Source organism: Ostrinia nubilalis, chromosome 14 (assembly GCF_963855985.1).
Source record: "Ostrinia nubilalis chromosome 14, ilOstNubi1.1, whole genome shotgun sequence".
NCBI classification, from domain to species: Eukaryota; Metazoa; Arthropoda; class Insecta; order Lepidoptera; family Crambidae; genus Ostrinia; species Ostrinia nubilalis.
The window spans coordinates 12,646,025-12,670,849 of NC_087101.1; the positions used below are offsets into that span (position 1 = coordinate 12,646,025).

The 24,825-nt window shown below is 35.5% G+C and overlaps 1 protein-coding gene across 1 annotated transcript in view; it reads right to left on the reverse strand.

Annotated features, from left to right (window-relative positions):
* LOC135078181 (B-cell lymphoma/leukemia 11A) overlaps positions 1–23,028 on the reverse strand; it is a 40,314-nt gene extending 17,286 nt beyond the window's left edge. Inside the window, exon 1 of the mRNA XM_063972766.1 lies at positions 22,339–23,028. Coding sequence (XP_063828836.1) covers positions 22,339–22,375 — 37 coding nt within the window. The 5' untranslated portion in view covers positions 22,376–23,028. The remainder of the gene's footprint in view (positions 1–22,338) is intronic.
* Between the last annotated feature and the right edge of the window lie 1,797 nt (positions 23,029–24,825).

Sequence of the window (24,825 nt, forward strand, 5' to 3'; positions counted from 1 at the left end):
ATCGCTAGTTGTTATTCTTCAATGGCATTTTATATTTCTTAGTTTTGTCTTTCTAGCACGAAAACTAGGTTTTCGTTTTCAGTTTCCACTTTGCTTTTATAAATCTTTCGATGATTCTAATCACAATATCAAATTACGGTCATTATATTCTGTGACCGATGTAAAGATGAATGTCCATGAATCATGAATATTACTAAATAATATGATAATTACCATCATGCAATTCAAAACTATAAACTGTCGTGACCTGTTTATTAAAGATATTGAAAAAAATGTTTGGCAACATTCGACCAGGACATATGGGGAATGACACTTTCTCAACCCTTTGAGCGTTAAATTGCATTTAATTATGGTTTGCATTCACGGTCTTCAAAAATAAGGTGTCAGTTGCGGTGTTGACCACTTATCTTTAAGTGGCAGTAAAAATCCCTTGAGAAATGACCTCTATGTCATTTAAATAAGATTCAAGGAACTGTCCGTGGCACTGTTTACAATGAAGTAATAACCGCACTTTGAGGTGTCTTTTTGGAAGGGTTATTTAAAGACAAGCGTCAATCGTTTTCGACGTGATCTGTTTTGGAACAGATGTCTTCAATTTGGTAATTACATCTTGTAGGCTATTGAAATATTTATTGTTGGAACGGACAATGAAATAAGTAAGGAGAAAATTTTAAATTCATAACTTTTTTGAAAGATTTTACCCAAGTTTTAACCTACGAAAGCTGCATTGTGTTACTGTAGGTACTTTTTAAACTAAAATGTTGTGTGATTTACTTTTGGTAGGTATATTGTAAGAGTCGCATGTAAAAAAATATACATGTACCTTTGCTTCGTTCATACGTGTATGTAAATATAGAAACCGGTCGTACCTCTCACCTCAAAATTATAAAGGCATTTTTCCCATTCAAGTTCTACAATTGGGCGGCACATCAAAGCATTAAGAGCTAATTTCATGTAAGAGCTACGGAATCTTGAGCCGTTATTATTGGGGTTCCTTTGTAAGAAGTAGGCACGGCCAAACAGGGGTGGTTTGAAACTTGAGCACTAAATTAATATAAGGTAAAAACCTTGATTCGGCGGGTCTGTTTACTCGCGCGTTTGTATAGAGGGTTTGTTATGTAAATTTTGAGTTTTTTTTAAGGAAATATGGCTCGTGGCAAATGGTATTGTTTTTTGAATGCTTCCTATTAGGAAGCGTTTCCGTTTAGGTGTTGGTTTGTGTCAACGTTCTGATAGGGAGTTATTTTTTTGCAGGTTTTGAATTATTGTTTTAGGTTCGGCCACTGATTTATTGCTCTCGTAGTCTAATAGATTTTATAGAGATATTTATCAGGAAAATAATATTTACAATTTTACCATTTAGTGGCTTTATTTCTGATCTGTGGAATTTTCCTGACTACGTCACACCTCTAGGATGATGTCACATTTAAGATTATACTCACTGGTTTCTAGGCATCGTTGTACAGTAAAATATTCTGTGGCTATTCGAATGTAAAATGCGTCTTGCGTTAGTACCACCAAGTATTAGCATTACAATTAAATGTCCAAAATGGAACTGCCTGAGTGAGATAGCTATGCAAATACGACATACGTTCCAATGCGTTGTCACAATCAACTGAAAACAAGAATAATGTCGTAACGACGAAGTTTTTAAGGAAAATCTTTTCGAAAATTCTCGAAACATATTTCTTACACCCTAAATCAAAAATTCAATCATTCATACCCCGTTAATGTCCCAAATAAAGTCTTCAAATAAACAGCTATATAACCGGATAGGGGAAAGTGTGGGTGTGTAAACTACATCTGTATCAATCACCGGTACAAAACCAAACAAACGAAGCCCTTGAGTTTTACGTGGAAAGTGTGAAACCCAGTGGGCAGTGCGGCCACTCCCACCGGCCGCCACTGGACAGTGGTCAGCCCACACATGCGCCGTGGACAAAATTTTACACCCACATATTTTGTTTTCAAAGACCATTGATTTATTGGAGAATTGGGAGTTAGGGACGGAACCTTTCCATAGATAACGGTTTGATTTAGATGGTTCGAGTATTTTTGGTGTGATCGATATTTTATGTGTGTATTGACATCTCTATCATAAATAGGGTACTCAGTTGTTTATGGATAGAAAGGTTTTAAATATTTATCACGTTGTTTATATTAGGTCTGTATCTTTTGAAATCATATTGACTGCGTTGTGTATTTTAAAAAGAAGCGTCGACAAATGTAGCGTTCTACCTTTAACTTATTGAAAAACGTCTAGCCGCAATAGTCTAACGCCTCAGGTGACAAGGGGAACTCACCCTCCAAAAGGAGTGGAGGACCGAAAAGTTTAAATTAGCTTGTTACTACACACAGCGCGACACGCGAGTTATATCTGAGTTTTGTTTTTTCGCCACAGAAAAGGTCAACCTCGCAGAGCAACTTGTATGTTAGAAGTTTCGACCGACATTAATTATTAATCAGGTTTTGTCCGCTGCCTCTGCACCCCGTAACCACTGTTCATTTGCAAAATGTAACGCAGGTACAAAACAGTGTTGATGCTCGTTAAATGTTTTCACGATCTACAAATAATGTGGATTCATAAGCTTTTTTGCGTAGTTGTTTTTTGTTTGTTAATCCGTATCTTTTTTTTATCGAGAAGAGCAAAACCCACTCCGGGTCTTCTTGGACTAAATCAAAAACTACTTTTTCGGTTCAAAGTTTTAAAAATTGTGAAGTTATATGCGGTCAATGTGTAAGAAGATATGCGGTCATGAATGATAGATTGATTAGGGCTATCTATACAGATACAGGACAAAAAACATGTCTAACTTTGACATTGCTCTGAGCACCGTGTCCAACATTAATTGGCAGGGGTTCACGGACACCCCATTGTGGTGGAAATCGAACGTTTTCGATAATAAAGCGAAATAAAAATAATAAGAGCCACAGAGTTGCGGGGGTGTGGTATTGTTATGCCCAGATATTATAACTTTCGCAGTTAAAACGGTTGAAATGATTGATGTAAAATATGATACGAAAGATTTTTGTGTAAAATTCGGTTTCTGTTATGAGCTACATTTGGCAAATTTAAGCCTACGAAATACTGACGAGAAAACACTGCCCAGTGGGCATTAAAAAAAATGAACAAAAATATGAAAATTATTTGAAACAATTTACAACGTAAGTGCGAGCAACGTGAGTATTTCAAAGGTCACTGTATCTTGCCACATAATTCAAGTCAAACATTTAACCACTGTATTTGCACAGCTTGCAAATTAATTTTATGAGGCACAACTTGTTTGGCTTTGCACTATGCCCGTTTATTATTGAGACCTCTTTTTTCTTGTGTGAATGAGAGTTTGACAGCGGCGTCTTTGCTGTGCAGTACAAAAGTTTTCGTTGTCGGAAATGGACATTCGACATAAAAGGGTTTTCAAAATAAAGCCCTCTGTCGGCGATCGCGCTTTGCTTTTGTTTTATTCTTTTTTCGCGAAATTCCTGTCTTTTTGATCAACTGCATTATAGTAGATTAAATTCTTGGCAGTATTTATTTACAGATAAACAGATTCGTACAGCAGTCAATCCACTCTACACTACTCTACACAAAAAATACGTTGTTGGTTATAATAAATGTTTTATTGTTTTAGATCAAAATAAATTTGTTTGATTGGCCTTGATTATAGGAAAGATTTGATTTGAGACTCTGAAGTTTCTATTTTAAAAATGTTAGCTTTTTAATTAGTATTTCTTTAAGCTCTGTTAGTAAGTATAATTTCTTATGAATATTTTTTGTAACATTTTTTTTTCTTTTTTAAACAAGAACGCCTAAACCGAAACGGTTTCAGCCGTTTGAAACCAGCTTCCATATTGGAAACACGCCCATCAAGCCAGTTTCGCGTCGCCATTCATGCGAAAAGGCGGGCTATGCAAACAGGCTGCTAATGACGTCACACTTCTCTCGACATGGCCACTCTGCAACCCTTGCTTTTTCACCTATAATTATACTTAGCGTTATGTGCACATAGGCATGTGCCACATTTATGTGGACTTACAGCTTTTGTTTTTATGTGCCCACTACATCTGTCCTCGAAAATGTTGCTACATTTATTTGTGTTACTACAATGTTTCTTTACCAAAAAAATGCGATTAACAAGATAATAATGTCTTCAATAATGGCAAACTAGTATAACTAACAATACATGTATGGTGGTTCATAAAATACACGTAAATAAATTGAAACATTTATGAAAAAAAACCGGCCAAGTGCGAGTCGGACTCGCGCACCGAGGGTTCCGTACAAACCTGCAAGGTTTACAAAGTTCGTTCATTACGACAATCGAGTCATAACTATGTTTTTTTTTTTTCACGGGTTAAAGGCAATTGGATCTAAGTATTTGATATGAATTTCAACTTGATAGCTCTACGCGTTCATGAGGAAAAAAGTAATAAGTTTATATTTATTAAAAAATATATATTTTGTAATGTAACTAAAAATTTAAGGTTTTCGGAATTTTTCCTTTATGTGTGCTATAAAACGTTGCTTCATGCCAAATTTCAAGATTCTAGGTCGACTGGAAGTACCCTTTAGGTTTTGATTCCCTTGCGAGTACTTGCGAGTTTCAAAATATGCAGCTTAAATTGCTGTTTCTTTTGATTGCGTTAACATAGAAGTTTGATTTTGTTACAGCTTAAAGGTATTATAGACCTGAGTATTTGGTATGAATTTCAATTTAATACCTCTACGCGTTTATGAGGAAATGGGTAGTAAGTTTAAAATTATTAAAAAAAATATATTATGTGATGTAACTAAAAATTTATGGTTTTCGTAATTTTTCCTTTATCTATGCTATAAGACGTTGCTTCGTACCAAATTTCAAGATTCTGAGTTCACGGGAAGCACCCTGTAGGTTTTGATTCCCTTGCAAGTGTCGAAAATTTGCGGCATAAACGGCTGTATCTTTTGATTACGTTGGCTTAGAAGTTTGATTTTTTCACAGCTTCAAGGGACAGTAGACCTGAGTAATTGATATAAATTTCAGCTTCATACCTCCACGCGTTCCTGAGAAAAAGGGTCTTGACAGACGGACGGACGGACAACAAAGTGATCCTATAAGGGTTCCGTTTTTTCCTTTTGAGGTACGGAACCCTAAAAATGTTTAAAAGCCATATAAAATGAGTCAAGTTAATTTGTTATCAAAAACAGCGAAACTCAATCAAATTCAATCAATATGAATATCCAAATTAATAAACAGTCTCCCCCTAACCAAAGCCCATCGGCTATCAGATCCGCCATCGAATCCGACGTTGAAACCGATGCGTTAGAAAATTGACAATATAAATTTTCACTCTCAATTTTTCGACAAACATTTTTTTATATTAGGGCTGTCCGGTGTCCCACAACGCATCGAGTTACACCACCTAGAGCGAAAAATGTGGCGAAAAAAGTGGTGAAAAAATTCAAATATCCCTAACGATGGGTATTCGCTAGAGGGCGCTGGGATCACTGTGCAGAATTCTGCCCAGTATTGGATGTCGGTAACACGATTACTGACCTGGCCTTAATTCGATCAGCCACCTCTGTGGACGCTGTTTTTTCTATTCCCCGGGAAGTTTCGGGAATGGTGTTAAGTAAAAATATGGCTTTTATCATATTGTTTTGGTATTTTCGATTCTACCGTAGGAAAGACGAAGTGTCAAAAATCACAGTAATCCAATTTCAAAAACAGTTGTTATTTTTTTAGTAACCATTCAGGTGTACTAACTTTTTTTACAAGTAGAAACTGAAAACTTTCTTAACTTAATTGGGGTGGAAATATGCTTGCTACCTTTATTTGAACTAACAACAATATTTACTGCTAAATACTTCTTAATACTCATATTAGAATAGGTGCTCACTAAGTACTGCGTAACCAGAACATCAGAAGAAAATAATTATCACTAACAAAGATGCATGAATTTCACACATTTTTTTTTTACAAAAAGTAGTGCTTTTCAACCGACTTCAAAAAAAGGAGGAGGTTCTCAATTCGAACCGTATGTTTTTGTAAAAAAGCTAGCAATCCAAACACTTGTTCCTCAAAACAACAAGTGTAACACTGGCCAGTGATCCTTTAGTTCCCGAGGGCCGAAAAGGGCAAAAACAAGATAAAGATAATCAGCCTTTTTGTCGGTACGAATTACGGCGGGTAATTTGATTAGATATCGGCGAGAACACCCTTAAAAGATAATCCCTTGCTGTAGTAAGATCTATTTAATTTAATACTACTGTTTTTTGCTTTGTTTTTTTCGTTCTACACCTCGAGAGTCTGCTTGGCGATTTCGAGTTTACAGACAAATATAAGACTAGCATCGTTTATTAGCTACTACTAAGTACTAGCACTAGCATATAATTCTGGGAAGAAATTAATTTGGCTCCAAAAACATGTGAGAAACAAGCTATGCTTAGAGCATCAGAATGGAATCGGCTTCATACATTTAGCCTCAGTTACACCCTTAACCTTAACTATTAAAATAACCGGTGTTTTTATGGAATTTGACGACTTTTGACGTTTTTTTATAATTAAAGTTAGATGGTGCAACCCATGGTTAGTATATGGTACGTTTAAACCAGAGCGTTATGTGGTGTGATGTTGCGTTCTAATGTGGACACCACACGTCAGCCAAATATACGCCTTAATACCTACACAACTGTCAATAAAATAGCGACACATAAAGGCTCACCTAAGTACACTCGCACTAAAATATCAATACATCTGACATCAAATCTCCAAGTCGAACAGGGTGGTAGCCGTTATCCTGCAGTAACTCGTGGGTATTTGTCACGGCACGAGTGTCAATAAAAACGCCACGCCGGACTGCCTGCCACTACACTACGATGTGATAGTGATGGGACCATGCTGAAGGATCACTGTGTCGATACTCGATAGATGCAGAAAGATTGTCTAACGCGCAATATTATGTTTTGAAGATGCTACGAAATTTATATTCCATATTTCCATCGTCCTTTGTTAGACTTCATTTAAACATTTAAATTCATGAAACAAATAAAAGTAACGCTGGGTTGCACCATCTCACTTTAACTTTGACAAACGTCAAAATCTGTCAAACTCCATACAAAAAACACCGGTTATCGTTATAGTTACGGACAAAGTTAGGTGGTGCAACTCAGCCTAAAAAATAGAGATACAATCATGCTGATTACCATTTCTTTATTTTTTGACTGCAAATTAATAAAATATAAAACTGAATAGGTAGCTATTTACTACATTTTTAGTTCCTATGTCTGTTTTCCATATCTCTTTGATTCTTATTAACAGCAAGCATTCACGATGTACATCTGTTACAGTTATTCCGTACTCGGAAATACATTAAATATTTTACTACAATTTCTGTGCAACATGACTTTAGCACCTATCGTTATCCATTCTCTATCGGCAGTCAAAGCACGTATCGATATATCTCTATCAACAGCGCTACATCACTAGAACAATACCCGTTAAAGCGGACACTTAACCCCTAATCCTCCGCCGTCGGGCATTTATGGGAAAAATCTTAATTCTGCGCTGCCGTTAACTGCCCGACGCTAATTATTGCCGCCAGCTGTATCTATTAACTGGTTACATAGATAGGTGGATACCTTGACTCTTATAAGTAGGAGCGTAGGTGCTAGATCCGTAAATCACGTGAGTATTCGTTTTTACTCTATTAGATTATGGTAGTGTTTACAACTTCAAATCTTCAGCACATCATGAGGATTATTTACTGTCAAATTCAACATTTAACCTTTTAAGTCAAAGGTTTGATGATGTTAAAACATGCCTTTAAAATAAATTAAAATCCTAAGTCGGGGGCTAATAAAAATAACAGTTTATTGTTAGTGCAATAACGAGTACACCCTTACCTACTCACACCTATCGAAAATCTGATGGAAATGTAATTTTCATTGCATTTTCATTTAAGTAATACTTAAGTAAGTGAATGCTAAAAGTTACGTCGTATGGTACCTATTCACTGTCTAGAGCCTAGAGAGTTCGATATCCGGCGTGAGTCACAGTTTGTTCAAAAATTTTCCTTATTTGAATCCAACCGTATAACTTAGGATAGCAACTACAATCTAAGCTATAAGAAAATGTTACGGAATTAACATTTTCATTAAACTTGAAGTAGGTACTGTAATTAAACTTGAAGCCTACTATACTTATCCTGTGGTATGACTAAGCTTATTTAGGGCTGATTTTTTAATATCTTATAACTGAAGAATAGGCACATTGAGTTTCAGTATGGGAAATGTGTCAATATGACAAGTTAACAATCCTACTTATATTATTAATGCGAAAGTTTGGATGTCTGGATGTCTGGATGTTTGATACTCTTTCACGCGGGAACTACTGAACAGATTTTGATGAAACATTACAGCATTACTGTTTATGACCCAGAATAACATAAAGGCTATAATTTGTGACGATCTGTGACAAACTAAATTTCACGCGGGTGAAGCCGAGGGAAAAAGCTAGTACACTAGGTATAAAACACATCACAATTGTTTTTTCTTTTCATGCTACGAGTAACTTTCAAAATTTCAACATTTATTATGAGTTGAATATGACCGAATCCACTATAGATGTATGTTGTATATCAAGGCAATAAAAAAGACTATAAAGCGACGTCCGGCCGGGACTGTTGCCAGCGACCAGCAACCCTTAGAAATACTATATTACTATAGCTTCAAATGAATAGACAATTTCTCAACGATGCTTAACATTAAATCTTGTATAAGAAAGAAATCAAACAGAAAAAAAATACAACAGACATTCAACGTGACTGTCATCAATATAAATAATTAGAAAAACTGAAATGTAATTCCTCCAAAATTATTCTTGTCATTGAAGAAAAATAAATCCCAATTTAATTAGAGCTTTTAATTCTAAGCAAAACATTTAAACACAATCTCGTATAAACAAAAAACTAAAAGGCCTGGCGAATAAAATAGCCGACTATATTAGCCGAGGCATTAGGCACACAAAACATTTTCGCAGTTTCGTCTAGCGAGAACTTAAATTATACACGCACACTCGTTGGCCCATCCACTGGGCCATTACCCCGCGGTCATTATTTTGACATACAACCTCTGTGGCAGGATTTTGCGGTCAATGCAACCAAGGAATGCAATTGTATCTGAAATATACTTTTAAATATCGCTTTATGTTGATATAGTGCTGAGGTTTGCCATAACCATTTCCCCAAACGCTTTGTTTTAGCTATTCGTTGTTAAATAAATCGCCGACGGCCGTACTGTTTGACATTTGATATAAACTAGCCTATTTGGAATGCCGTAGATTTCAAGACTTATTTTCTTTCATGAACCATAATATTTTCAGTACTTTTGGTCCCAAGAAGAATCATACAAAGTTCTAGATAGGAACAAAACCCAATCAACTAGGAACGGCAATATTAACGATCACCGGAACGAAGCGATGTACATCTTATCATTTATAGCCCATACAATATACCCACGACTCAATCTATAGTTGGAAAACATAAATATATACCGTCCCGTCCACTAACGCACTCATTTATATGTTAATGCAGATGCTATCGGGATTCATACAGATATTTCTGGGCCAGATATCATTTTCACTGCCTTATTACTTTCCAATTTGTCTCCAATATTGGTTATTGCATCGTTTATTACGAACCCTCTCCCTCCATTAACTCCAATTCTTCGATTGCATATAAATACTACACTTTGGAAGCAATCTAACACTAAATTGTTAGTACTAAAATGTAAGTTACCTTTGCGTCGCAAATCTATTCCAGAGTCGAAAAATCTTGACTTACTCCTCGAAGAAAGATCCATGTTTTCAAAACTTTCACTTATACACCAAAATTGTTCGATAAAATAATTTGAAAAAGTTTTTAAAGTCTTAGAAGAAGTCGGAACACACGAAGACAATAAGTTGAAGCTGCTAAGTAAATTCACTAAGTTAAAAGTAGAGAAAAACTCTAAGTCCAAAGCACTGTCCAGTTCGAGAAGAGACTCGCCAAGTCATAAAGCATGTGATCATCTTCGCAGATGAACACAGACTGACTGGCTACCACGATAAAGTTTGAGACCCTAAAAATTTTAATGAAAAAAGGACCCCCAGATTGGCAGGTAAAAAATGCTCGTACGAAAACCGCCGTTTTCTAGTGACCCCGATCGTTCTCGCATCCCATTGTTATGCTCCTTTTATTTATAATAGTACATTTTTTTCACACGCACAACCCCTAATAACGTATGAGCAAAAATATGCGTATGCGAGCGTAGGGACGGCGAGTCGAAGCTTATACAGAAAAAATTCAACTGTCCCCTATTTGAATGGCAAAAAGTGCATGTCACTGCAAAATGACATTAGCGCATGAATATGATTTTGCACAGATCTGAATGGATGGATGACTTATAATTGTTCCGCGTTATATTTAGTATGAATTATTGGTTTGACGGTGCTTTTGTGATGGACTGTGCTAATATTCTAAACTTGACTGATGGCCAGAGATCGAACTAAATCAAAAGTTTTATTGCAATTCATTTTGGATCCACCATACTGATTAAAAATTATATTATTAGAAAGCCGTAGCCGCATTATTTGTACATTTCTAATTGAGTTATGCGGTACAAATTAAGGTTATCCTAGCTCTCCTGTTAAGTGTCGCCGGATTTCATCTAAGCTTATTCCAAAGATTATTAAAAGAAATGATCTAAGGGTAAATTAAGAAATGTTATACTTAAAGTATATTCTTAACAAAATCAGTAGGAAATCTGGCCAATTTGATATTCCATCAATTACACCAAACACATTTGAGCCGGACGAAAAACGGGAGCGTAATAAAATTACGACAATCATATTTCGCGACCAAAATGAGTGACCCAGCCGAATGTTTGCCGTTACGCAAACAAACATGGAAGATTGACACCAGCGTACATCTGGTGTAGTGACGCAAATATTAGGGGCAAATAGAATAACTCGATTTGCTGAGGTCGAAGCAAATTGTGCGTGAGCCTCGGACTGATGATTTTTGGGATAAACGTAATATGAATTGAGTTACGTGGACGTCAATCATTGTGGCATGATTATGTACTTAGGGTATTACGGGTTCTGTAGTCATGTCAAAGCTTTTTGTACAAATACTCGACCAATTGATGTCCTTTTTGTTTCTTACTAACAGTTGTAGCATGATTGCAAAGATCTATCTCCAAAAAAAAAATCATTTTTTGAGACCACAATGTTTTCTCAAAAAATATTTTTTGAATTGTTGAATGTTTAGCATAAACTACAGCAATTAGACTGTCAATCTAATCAGAATGATAGCAAAGCAGACAATTGTCAAAAAATCCGTATCCGGGATTGACCGGAGATCCGCGATTTCTCCCGACCCGGGAGATGAAACAAAAAAGGGATACTGTTACAACGGACCCGGACTACCTGTGGTCGTGTGAACCTGAACAGGTGTTGTAATTACGCCGCTGGACAATGGAGGCGCGACCGCGTGATGCGCAGGAGTCGATGCGCGGTTTCTGCGCAAAACGATTTGATTTTCTGTAACTTTTATGCTACAATTGTTATTTTTTATATTTAGGTTCTATGTTGCTGTCACACTTCAAATTGTTGGGTACATTTTCTAGAAAATGTTTAGTGAATTTTCAAATAACAGCTTCTTGTATTGTTTCCGTTATACTTTGGCCATCTCATACAGGAAATGTAATAAATATTATTGTTGTTCTATTTGTACCTACTCTTTTTTTGTGTTTTAGTTATTGTGACTAATAGTTTTTTAATAATTATTGCGATTTTTTTTATTTATCACGCGAAGTATATTATAGTAGTATGCAAAACATAGCTCTACATTTTAAAAATAACACCGGTCAACAAAAAAAAAATTTTTTTTTGCGCATGGATTTTACTTATTATATTCTGATTATATAAGCAAATTTATACAAAAAAGTGCGATTACAAATCGAAAATATTTGCTTTTTAAGAAGTTATAGCGATTTGAATTTTCCATCTTCATAGTAGAATGTCTCTAAAGATGCACGTCCCATTCTCATTGGGATATATTTATAAATAATTATGGAGGCTTATTCGCAAGAACAAGGGGCACGCTTTCATCAAAATATAGTAAGATTTGAGAGACGACGTTACCAAGGCCAGTATACTGAAAGCATGATAGGGTTAGATTTTTATGCGAAAAATCTTCTATGGAACATAACAGGAAATTAGAACTTTTCATTTTTAATAAATATTTGGACTCTATTTTAAATTTTCTCTTGTGAGAATGAATCTTAAATGGATGTTTGGTATGTTTTAATAATTAGAAAGAATGAAAGAAAGAAAGAAAAAAATATATTTGGCAACACATTGAATCATCTCTATGTTCATGTTTCATACATTCATTGATATGAATTTTTCTATTTTTTACACATAAAAGCAAATTCAGAACAATTTTTTGTTGTTATTCTTATTTCTAGGTCATAAAGCAATAAAAATAAGCTATGCATAACCCGTGCGCAAAAATGCTGTAGACAGTTGTAATCTGCCCTCCATATGCCCAACTGAATGTAAACTCTCTCAACGATTATTTTTCCTAGACCGCTTTTCGCAATTTTTTTTCCATAACGCGCAGTCTGAAAATGTATTAAAAACTCATTCTCACCAGAATCACACGGTCAAAGGCGGAAGACATCGATTTATCATTTGCAAAAAAAAACTTCACACATGCTCTGATTCTGGTCAAGACACCTTTTGTCCGCTTTGTGGCGGTGCCAAAGGGTTGTACCTTCACAAAAAAGGACGACAGCGTGGGATGATTGGTGCAGGACACTTGGCAAACATTTTTGGACACTTTCGTAATGGGTTTTATTTCTATACTCAAAATAGGTAAGGATCAAAATATTATCATGAAAAGTTTGAGGAAAAACCACTTTTTAATTTTGTCCGTTTTGTAAATACGGATACGCGTATCGGTGATTAGCAGAAATTCCAAATAGTTATTTTGCAAAAAAAATCATGCCTATTTTTAAATATAATAAAAGACGGAAAAAAGAACTTCATAAAATAATCAAACTTCTGATTAAAACAAATTAGCAAAAACATCTTTGAAAGATAAGCAATCAGATATTCTATAAAATTAAGTTTTATGCAGAAATGAATTATGAGACCTAATTTCAAACGCTCGCGTGAAACGTGACGAGTTTTCTAAAATAGTAAAAACTGGTCAGATTGAGTTTACTCCGCTGGTCTTATTCCCATCACTTCTTGCTACTAGACCACTGTAATTAGACCTGTCGTGCACTTTATTCTTTCCCCAGTTCGAAGCAAATTGTCATGTATTAGAGAGGGGCGAGGTGTCAGGGTATAACGGTGCTCTGTGGGCTTCTTACTCCAAGCGCCAGTATATTAGACCTCTCTGTCACCATACACGCTCCACGGTTCATTGTGTCATAGGCTAAATGTTAAAGCCAGTTCATTAGATGGCTCATGCAAACACAAGTAAATCGAATTATCGAGATACATTAATTTTTGAACTACCATTGAAAAGTAGGTAATATGATGTGTTTGTAGTTGTATAAAATTTTCATACCAATAACATTCTTATGTAATTAACATAATGAATATGCATCTGTTCCTGAAATCAAGGCAGTAAATGCAGTAATGACAATACTTGCATAATTACCGCTTGTTAACACCCGTATTATCTAGTAAGTATCCGCTCTATTATTATCACCTGGAAAATATTACCTTTAATAGTGCAGACAAAATATTATATGCATTTATACATAAACTACTTACTTATGGGGAGAAAAGAGAATGTTTACAAAGTTTTTTTTAGTATGATTAAATATTATTTTAATTAAAAACATCACTCTATGGACTAAAAAAATGTCGTTTTATTGTACACAATGTTACTTATAGACTCAGAGCTCTTATCCACGGCCATCCAGTTTTGCGGTATCCACTAATGCAGCCCGCAAAACAGGACTGTCATGTGTTTGAATTAGAATTACAAATTCGAACGGATCGATTTTTCGACACTGTAAACGGGATGTTCATGTGAACGTTAACATAAAAACACGTATACCTACAACTGAATAGAATCCTGCAAAAAACAGTTCCTGTAAAAAGCGGGATGTCTCCAGGGAACAAGACTTTAATGACCATTTTTATCAGACTGCGTCAGAAGGAGGGTTATGTTTTAGCAAACGTGCTGACTGTTCTCGCTGGCTTATGGTTGTAGTGGAGTGTCGGAGGGAGGTGAAAGGTCAAGATAGACTGGTGGCCTGCCTGATGAAACTAATTACTTCGTTAAATCGCGACGCGTACTCACACGCTATCGACGCATAAGCGATATGACTTTTCTAGATTGATGGCTAGATTTTTATGAGATTTTCAAGATATTAGTATTTTATAGACTCTAAATCTGGATAACTAAGTTGTATGACATTTTGATCATGCTGATGTGATTTTATGGTTGTTGACATTTTAACTGGGAACTGGTAAATAAACAGGACTTAATTAATAAAAGTAGATAATGTAGAGTTACTTAATAATGTACTGGAGACTTAATTAATAATGTAGAGTTAAGAATAGTAGATATCAATCGTTAGATAAATTGTTAATTTCTATAAATGGAATTAGATTTATCATTTTGCAACAAAAATAATAATATTTTCAGTATTTTTACAATCTCAAAAGTTTTACACATAATTTAAAGATTCATTACAACTGCATTGCATTGTATTTCTAATCTTCAGTTCTTTTCCGTCTATTTTTTATTTTAGTAGGTACATCATTTTTGATATTAAAGAATATGGCGGTTTTTTTTCCTTTATTTATACCTATAAATTATGCCTCTAATTACCTAGAAAATAAAATAATGAGTATAAATCGCAAGGAAGTACTTCAACATAGTATATTTATGCTATCTTTATAACCTAGAACACTATCTGTGGTCACACGGTAACAATGGCGACCGCTCGCACGTTACACTATCTGTGCATCGAAGAAAGCCCATATGCCTATTTACTGCTCATCTCTAGCCATCACTTGGTCTATGGTTATATGCCATTAAACGTTTTAACGATTATTAAAAGTTACGTGAGAGAACCGTTTTTAATACGAGTGGTTTAATGAGAAATTATAAATGGCAATTATTGGAATTCTATTTAATTATTTTTGTTGTTGTTAGTATCATCTTCATAGTATATTTTATAGGCTATACCTATAGAAAGGATCCTATAGTAACTTGCAAGAACTATGTTTGGCAGTCAAAGTTGATTGACTTTCATTGAGGAGTTTTTTAATCAACTGTTTAGTCTGGAAAACCCTCTTATGTTGTCGCAATTTCTTATTAGTCATTTATTTTTTGCAATTAGGCTTTTCAAAAGTACCTTTACATATTGTCAAAATTAAACCCTACCATTGCTTCAAGACAACAATGTCGCTGTCTAAACACTTAATAAGTGTTATTGTTTTATATTCAATTTTCATTAAATCCCGTAGTATAGTTTATGCTTACAGCTAGCACAAACAATAGGTTAAACTCGCACGCGGGTCACTCGGCGGTTATCTCTATATCAGGGAGTCGATATGTCGTGTCGGACGATATTTATTGCCGATGGTCTCTATTAGTTGTTAGCTCTATGGTTTTTAAATAAATATTTTGTGAAAAATATTATTTAATTTCTTAGAGTGGAAAATTTGCAAGTGAAAGCATTAACAATTTCTAAATTCTTCAAGATTTCTGTTATCTATGTCACGTATTTTTTTATCAGCCTGCAATCAAACAAGCGTAGCGTAATTTTGATGTAAGCATTTTCGTATGCCAGGGCGCATTAAAACTTTTTGGTTAAAAAAAATCAAAGTGTTCGTTTTTTAAACTATGCAACCTTATTTCTAGCGCCAACTCGTGAGCTAGCCACGTCCAAGAGGTAAAAGGTGGCAACTGAACGCTGGGAGCTTTCCCACCGTGACCGCTGCTTGTTAGTGATGACCTGTACCCTGATATGCACTTGCATCTTGATGGTGTTAATTGAGGCCATGTGAAATGAGCAAAGGTGTAAACAAAGCGAGACTTTTCGCAAGAAATATGCCACTAAGTGAACTCGAAGTAATTGACAGCTACGATAAAGGGAGAGATGAGGCTGGCTCTATTGTGTTTGAATTGTCATGACCTAGACCTGATGTGTTTCTTTATGTGACAGCACTTATTGCTGTGTCATTTATGCAAATGATGACGATCAATAACAACAAATGTACTTTAGACGGTAAAAAAATATCTCTTAATTTTAAATAGTATTCAAAATAATTCAACAACAAGTCGAATCAATAGTCCATCTCTATTATTTCAAAATTATAAGCCAGATGATGCGTTATAAATCCATCTTACCGCCTACAATGTTGCTAGACAAACGAACAATACTCTAACTTACACTACAACACAACATAAATCATACGAAACATCAACCCATGCTCTTTCACTCCTTATAGCTCTCACGATTTTTAACACCCACTTAAATCTCTAGAACAAAACAAAAGATATCGCAACAGTACTAAATACAGCTTTAGAAGTCACAAAAGAAGCTGCCTACTAGTCGAAAAGATGCCTATTAGTATTATTATTAGTATTAATAAGTTTTCATTGCTAAATACTCCATGCAATTTAAAAACCTCAAAACTGGGTATAACAGCACAATGGTGTTATTAAGGAACCACGTTCGTTCGTCTTGACATGTAAGCCGTATGGCGATTTGAAAAAAAGGGAAGAAAAAATTAATTCGAGAAATTTAGAACTCATGGAATCAAAAGATATTGGACAATGGTCACGGAGAGATCATTCAAAGATCAGACAGTTTTGGAACGAAGAATGCGAGATTTGACGCTCAGGTAGATTTGACACGTAGCAATTTTTCATTCAATCAAACATTTTTGGCATGTGTGGTGAATCCTAGAAAAATAAATTAGAGCATTTATATTGCCTAATCAGAAGATATGATAGAAGTAGCCGATAAAAAACTGTATCTGTACATCTAACGCTTCTGTGGATGCAACAATAGCTAACAGTAAGTGTGTATTGAAAAAAGAGGAAAGTGACACTTGTAAACCCCTTTCTGTTAAAATTGATGAAAGGACGTCCCATAATGATGCACAATAGTTATTTTGCCTACAGAAGAATTCGGTTCCGAACCCCATTCGGTATTGTTGAAATATTATCGGCGATTCTACTCATGTGGGTGCGGACTTTAAGCCTGTTTTGCCCAAAAAAAATCCCTTTGACCAATTGTTTGTCAAAGGCTGGCTGGTGTGATTTTTTGTCAAGGTGTTTATCGATGTCTGACCATGGGAAAATATCGGAGATTCAGGTGCCTCTATCAAAACCGGGGCTATTGTGAACCTGTTGTGCGGATTCTGTTGATTTTTGATAAATAAAAATTCGAGGTGAGCCATTGTGATTTCGCATTATTTGATAGAGGAGATAGAATTACTCAGGTTCAGAGCACAAACGGCTCGATTCGTTGTTTTCGGAGCGTAATCTAAAGAAAGCCAAGGCTACACCTACCAAACTTAAATCGTCTTTAGCGTTGAAAGGCCGACAATAACAAATTGGTATCAAAGCCTGACAAAGATGGACTCTTCAGAAACTGTCCACCCACTCCCCGGCTATTGATCGTGGTCTGCTCACAATAAATTAATTCTTGTTATGAACATTTTTTATTCCATTGTGTTTGGTGGAGTATTTATTTTACTAGCCCCGGTAATAGGGCCTAATGGGCGGACATTGGTCAAAGGAGATTTTGGACGGAATAAAGGCCGATTTAAATCGACTCATGAATAGATTGTAAAGCGGATTGTTCTACGTTTTTATTCTTACAAATAAAACGGTATAAAATGAAACCTACTTCTTTTAAGCTCCAGATATTTCAAAATACAATACACTATAAATAGAAATAAAGATTAAGATATTTTTAGATAAATTTATACAATCGATTACCATCAATACAAAAAAAAACACAATTGAAGATTACTCGTGTAAGATAGGCTTACTCGAAGTGTTAAATTATCTTTTTGTCTCATCTACTGCTGAAGATTATATTTTAAACTGTTAACAAAAAAAGTTCATGTTTGCTACTGTTTTCTTTGTTTGTAATACGATTTGTATTGTTAGACGTATCCTTTTTGTTACAGAAAGGATTGTTTGTTTTGTTGCTGCAACAATAAACATTTCGAGTTTGGAGAAATTTAAAAGTATCCTCGTCATTGGCGTACGTCGATCGCTAAGCTTTTGATTCGCTTCGTTTTCAATAATGCCTCCAACGTCGCTGTACTTTAATAGCCGGACTAATAAATCCAATTTAAATGGAGCCGAGCCCACTACTGACATAACATATGTAAATCCATACGTCTTTATCTTAAGAATCACAAATACAGCCGAACGAACGATCGCGTAAAAAGAAGATCGATGTCCAGTCCTGGTACGAGACGGGTGGCCGTCGTCCGCGGTATCGTTATTCTAAATACGAAAATTAACTTCATTCCCATAATTTGAATAACAACGGTGGATACTCTAAATTTGATCCTCCTTTTTATCCTCCTCTAATAGAGTGAGGATGTCAATAAGATGTCAGATGTGAAATTTATTTCTCCTGACGAATTCAGTTTATTTGTTCTTCGCTACAATGATGAGATTGATCCCTTTGATCATTCCCACGGCTTCGCTGCGTAAAGTAGTATAATTAACGGTGCGTGTTAATTGTTTAGATGATCAGGTTTATTTGCATTCTTTGTCGGGTTCGAACTCATCAATCACATTTGAAGTATTTGCAAATTGTGAGAACGCACTGTGACCTAGGTTTCAGCTAGTTCATGCATAAAATTAGAGTTTAATTGCAATTAGCCTGCTATGCAATTATGTATCATAGCCGTAATTTATTTAATGAAGGAGTAATTATGTTCTTCATTATTTTATTAATTTTATCGATCTCATAATATTCAATTTACGTTGACCCTAAAGGCCAATGGTGATTCAAGATTCTTCATTTATTTCTTCTCATTCTCTTTTCATTTTAGTTTATAAATTCTCAAACTTCACTTATCTGGAACTTTTTTTTGGAGCTCCTTAAAATGTTTAATTGTTTTTATTATTAATTTTTCACAAACTTACAATGCAGTGATCTTATACAGCTGCAACAGATGTGATTTTGCAAGAAAAATCTCAGCTGTGCTGTCGACTGTTCCTACTTTAAATCTGAGATCAAGTCCAAGTATCAAACTTGAAAGTACGCCGATTAGCCGAGCAATATTTCGCATCAAGGATCAAGACGTAGGGTTCCGCCGCGATGCCTCGATATTCGCTTAATGAAGACATATTGAATCGCCAAGCGGCAACGGACAAGACATAGGCAATGTTTAAATTGACGTGCGGCTCTTTTATGTGGCATCCGTTCGATTTTGTGGATGGGAATAAAGGTTTCTATTTTTACTAATTTTGTCATGTTTAATAAAAAACTGTTTAAGTTTTTTGGCATCTACGTTTTGGAATTTTAAATTTGATCATTAAATATTGGCAAATTAGTTCCATTTATTTGAAAAAGTCCTTAAAGATCATTGAATAATACAAAATATTCAATGTAATTTTATTGAATTAATAAAGACAAGGGAACAAAGCGTCCGGCGTTAATATCATTAAGCCCAACACGTTAACAGTAACAAATTAAAATTCTGACACGGGACACAAAAACCCATATCAATTAGCTGCAAACATCGGCGAAACAAAACACAGGTCCTCTGATGTTTTATTTAGAGCGGTCCGGGAAGTTAACTTAGATTTTTAAAAGTTTGCCCAAAGTTACTCGCGCCGCTGTCCCGCCCGCACCTGATAAAGTAATTTTACGATTCCCTAATTCTCACTTTTGAGGAGGGTTTAAAAAGTCAAAAGGTTTTTCTACCCTTAAATGTAATTGGGTTCGCATTAGCAACTTTTAGCGAACTTCCATTTTTTATCACCAATATAAAATTCGCCAATTCCAAGCACACGGTAAACGAAATAGTTTTGGAGCTTTTACGGCTATAATTACGTATAGCTGTATTTATGTTTCAACGACCACATAAAAGCATCCAGTTTCATGTACAAAAGGGGGTCTTATTGTGTCGCGAACAAAAACCGAGTGCCTCGAACTTCTTGCGTTTAAAATAAGAACAAACGTGTCATCGACTAAATGACGCGTGTCGACCAATAGCGCGCGACGGCCGCTGACGTCGGTGACGTCACCGTGGGCCCGACCAATCAGGCCTCCCCGTCGCCTCCGGTCAACTTGGACTAATTGCCCATGTGTGCTGTAACGCTAGTTTTAAGAAGAAATCGTGCGCAGGAGTCTACGCACACTCACGCATCCCAACCGCGTACGTACACGGAAAAAATCTATTGAATATATTGAGACTCCTTAGCATGACTTGTTCTGCTAATAAATCATTACTTGTATCTTTATAATTAATTCCTCAAACAATTATAGAAAATACGTGACCATTACTCGAATTAATGCTAACAGGATGTTAGTGGAATAATTTGAAAGTGACTTTTAATGTAACAATAAAAATACTTTCTCATGCAAACAGTCCATAGTAATCTGCAAATCATAATTTTGACCATTCTACTTAAGTCAAGAGTAAAGCATGGGAACGTTTTAACTCGGGCATAATGAGTAATTAATTTAAATAACTGTTGGGCAGTGGGAATTGACGCTGCAAGACAATGGGTTAGACATGCAGAAGAAATAAAACAGTTTCTAATGTGTGTTGTAGTCAATAAGCGGCGCATACTTTAAGGCAATTAGACTGTTTATACCACCACAGTGCGCACAAATTAAATCAATGAACTAATAGGCAAGATATTTGCATTGCAATTAACAAACAAATTACAGTTAGTGAAAAATAAAAAAGATACATTTTAATATAACACTAAAAAAGATTCTACTGATGCAAATAATTACATTAAAGGCAAGGATCCGAATAATAAAGAAGCAAATGACGTCCAAGTAAAGATAACATTAGAAGCCTCAAGGAAATTAAATGTCACCACATAATTAACACCGACACAATGTTGCTTTACGGTCCAAGATTATAAAGCAGAAGTAGTAGTATTAGCAGATAGTAAATTAATTTATAATTATCCCTAGCAATTTCTAACTTTGTAGCTTCATTGCTACTGACCTCTAGTAAAGTGCGGGTGACCAATTACAAGGTATAGTAATTACATTTCAATTTGAGGACAATCCAGTCATTATGTCTGATACTCAATTTGTTAATACCGTGACAATGGTCAATAATGACCGTAACAGTTTTATGGCCATCGTGACAACGTGATATACTTTTAATTGGCGTTGGCAATAACGTTATCAGTTTTATAGTTTACTTCATGGTTAAGAACTAAACTTCTAATATAGCCTAATATTTATAATATTTCATTATCAATGACCGTAATTACTGATTTCCAAAATATTGAAGTGGGTGTAAAAATATTTCCATTTTTTACAACTTGATTAATTTGACACATTGAATCCAGTAGCTATTTTAGATTATTCTTTAATATTAAGATACATTATGTTTCTCCTATATCTTACTGATATTTGACTAGGTATATTTTAAAATGTTGGCAAAGTCAATTGTTTTCAAAAAGTTTATTTTTCATATGCCAACATGCTCTTGACCCGTGATTCATAAATAAAATATCAGTTTTAGCCTAGTTCCAAACCACCCAACTTGTGACACTGAATATTTTGAGCAAATTATCAGTTCTTCCACAATCTCCTGTTCACTGAACTTAGTGGCTGATGAATATTTGAAAGCGGCTACTCTTTAGCTTTTCTAGTTCCCTTTGCTTTTTCTTTCGGACAAGATGACCAGCCTTAGGTAAATGTTTGCTCGGAGCCCGGGCATTAAGTAGCTCGTTGGAATGAATAGAGTCTCCGCATGGTAAATGAGATAGTGCTCTTCTTTGTGCGTGCGTGTTTGTTTTGATATCTTGGAGACGTGATGCAGAAATTCTGGTTTTTTGAAAATAAATTCAATGTTGTAATACGTTGAGGGTATTCATTTTGGACATCTCATTATTTATAATTTTTTTCCTGACGCGTTTTGAATTTTAAAAGAAGGATTTAGTGGAAATAAACTCAGCTTGAAGCATCAAAAATTTTTATCACAGCCACAAAAATTCTTCAACGTTGACAGATATTATTTGATTCTGAGCTTTATTTTTGTGGTAAAATTTCTAGTTGAAATCTAATTGTAAACAATGGTCTACTAAAAAAAATAACATTGTGCTTACCTTGCGCGATGCGTACAGCTGGCATTTTGATTCTCATCTTGATTTGGTCACCTATTTTTAGTTCTTGAACAATTTCTTCTTATCCGCCGAAATCTTTATCTTAATGTTTTATTATCAGTCGACAGTTCTTAGCTCACTTCACACGTGCCGCCGGCGGTCCAGCGGTTATCGTCTCAAAACGTTTTTGATAACAGATAAATACTCATCACAAATTTATTTAAAAGTCCGACGGATAAATCCCTGAACATGTTTAGTCATCTTCCTGAATTTTCCATCACAACTGTTAAATCTAACATTCCAAGTTTACTTTTTCCTCTTCATGATGTATCCAATCAGTTTATGACTCGGCCAATGGTTCGCTTGCCAAAATTTACTGGTCATAGGTGTTATCAACACTTTGACAAGCGTCTCCTATCTAATCTAACCGCACCAAGTGGCGATCTTCAGATTCCGGCGAATTGGTCACTCCGTTAAATTTCAGCGTCTTTATCAGTAAAACTTCTTCACTTTAGTCCGTTTTTTGTTCACTGTCTATTTTTGAAAATTAAAATAAATTTGCAATTTAAATTAACATTGAGTTCTGAACTGAGTTCGAAATGTTTTGTGTTTACGATGTGTTAGTGCGTCGCGATTGAGCACGTCGCGCGGTTCGCGAGGCAGGTGCACGGCCGGCCGCCCGCTCTCGCCCGCTGTCCGAGAGCGTCTGTCCTGTGTCCCTTCGCGCGAGGGCTCCGCGGCCTCCGCATGTCCGACTCGCGCCATCTCGCTCGGCCGGCCGACGAAGGCGCGTGCGAGTCACCACGAAGTGGCCAGGGGTTACTCGCGGTCGCTGCCGCCTCGGCAGTCCGACAAAGACGGCACCACCCGACTCCTTACACCTCCCACGTACGTGTGAGCGGGATGATGATAAGTCATAAGTGCCGTGCGTCAGTGTGCGTGCGCGGGTGGGGCGAATATGCAGCGTACAAAAGAAAAGGGATAATATTTGCTTGCATATTTCATGACTCGATTAGGAGATGGAATTTTTAATTGAATGGACCGAAGCGCGGTCAGTCCGCGTTTTATGATTCTGAAATTGAAATGAGGTACCTGGCTCAGGTGGTTTTTGAGACTTGGAATTTTGTTTGCGAATACTTTTTATGATAAAAGTGCGAGTTCTGTGAGGTGGCTATTAAACTACTTTTTTGATAAATTGAAAATTAGGAGTATACCTATTTATTTTTAACATTATTTTTATTTATTCTTCTCGAGACTATTTACGAGAGATAGGTAACAAAACTGTTTTTTCTTTTTCTGCGGCGACTTGCATAGTTCGTAGCGGACTACGCACGCTACGCACTCGTAGACGCTCTCTCGTAGCGGAAAAACGTTACAATCTGATATCGCAATTATGGAAACGTTGAATGGAACGGGTCGTAGTACGTTTTATATTGAATAAAGACCTCATTTATCTGTATTTTTTAGGTTTCTCTCATTCACAAATTCGAAATTAATTATGAATGTCGTTTCTTTAATATTAGCAATATCTAAAAATAATTTTCAAATTGATTCAGATGTACCCACTTTGAATTTTGTTTCTTCTTCTTTGAAAATTTCAATCTATTGGTCGATATTATTAATAACGTTTCATAGTATTTTATGTTTAACTATATTACTTATAGATGTTTTTGGTGGCTTCAAAAACACATTTGCTATATTTTGCGGTCAAACATTTTTGCTATATTGACAATATATTAGCTACATCAAGAGCATTTCAACAAAAATCCAATCCCCAAATCGGATCATTCCGCACAAACGGTCAGAAATGACCAATCAATGCCTCTGAATTTCAATAAGCCGACTCTGAAACAATTACTGAAGTTGAGCGACTGACAGTGAACTTATTAAAGTCAAGGACCGCGCAAGTTTGCTGGAAAAATCGCGCAAAGTTTCAGGCGAAAGTGAAATATTTTGCTGGTGTGCGTTCGTAAGATGTAAGACTTGTACTTGCAGTTTAAAGAACGCTGCAGAGTTGACACTAATGGAAGTGTAACACCATGGAACTCTATATTGTTTATTTATGGCTTACAGAGTCAGGGATTGTAAACATTTTCTAGCGTTAAGAGTCGCATCTCAAACTAAATTTTGACTTTATTTATTTAAAATTGTAGACATTCTCTGTATTATCATACTTATTATTGCGACTGGAAGTTGCTTATAACTATTGTAAATAAATAAAACAGTGTTGAATGTGTTAAGGACTTAAATTAATGAGGTCTATTTAAACTGAATTTGTCAATTTTCGAGTCAATTTCGTGTTCATTACATGTTTTTGCTGAATGTAAACAAGTAATTTTTATAGTTAGATAATTGAGCGATATTTAAAAAGTGTTTATTTTGTGTAACCTTGACAGACCTATTGAGAGGCTACAAAGTTTGTAGCCTTAAAAAACATAATTTTGCTATTAAACATCTTGACTATTGATACAATTACCTATTGCTGAATAC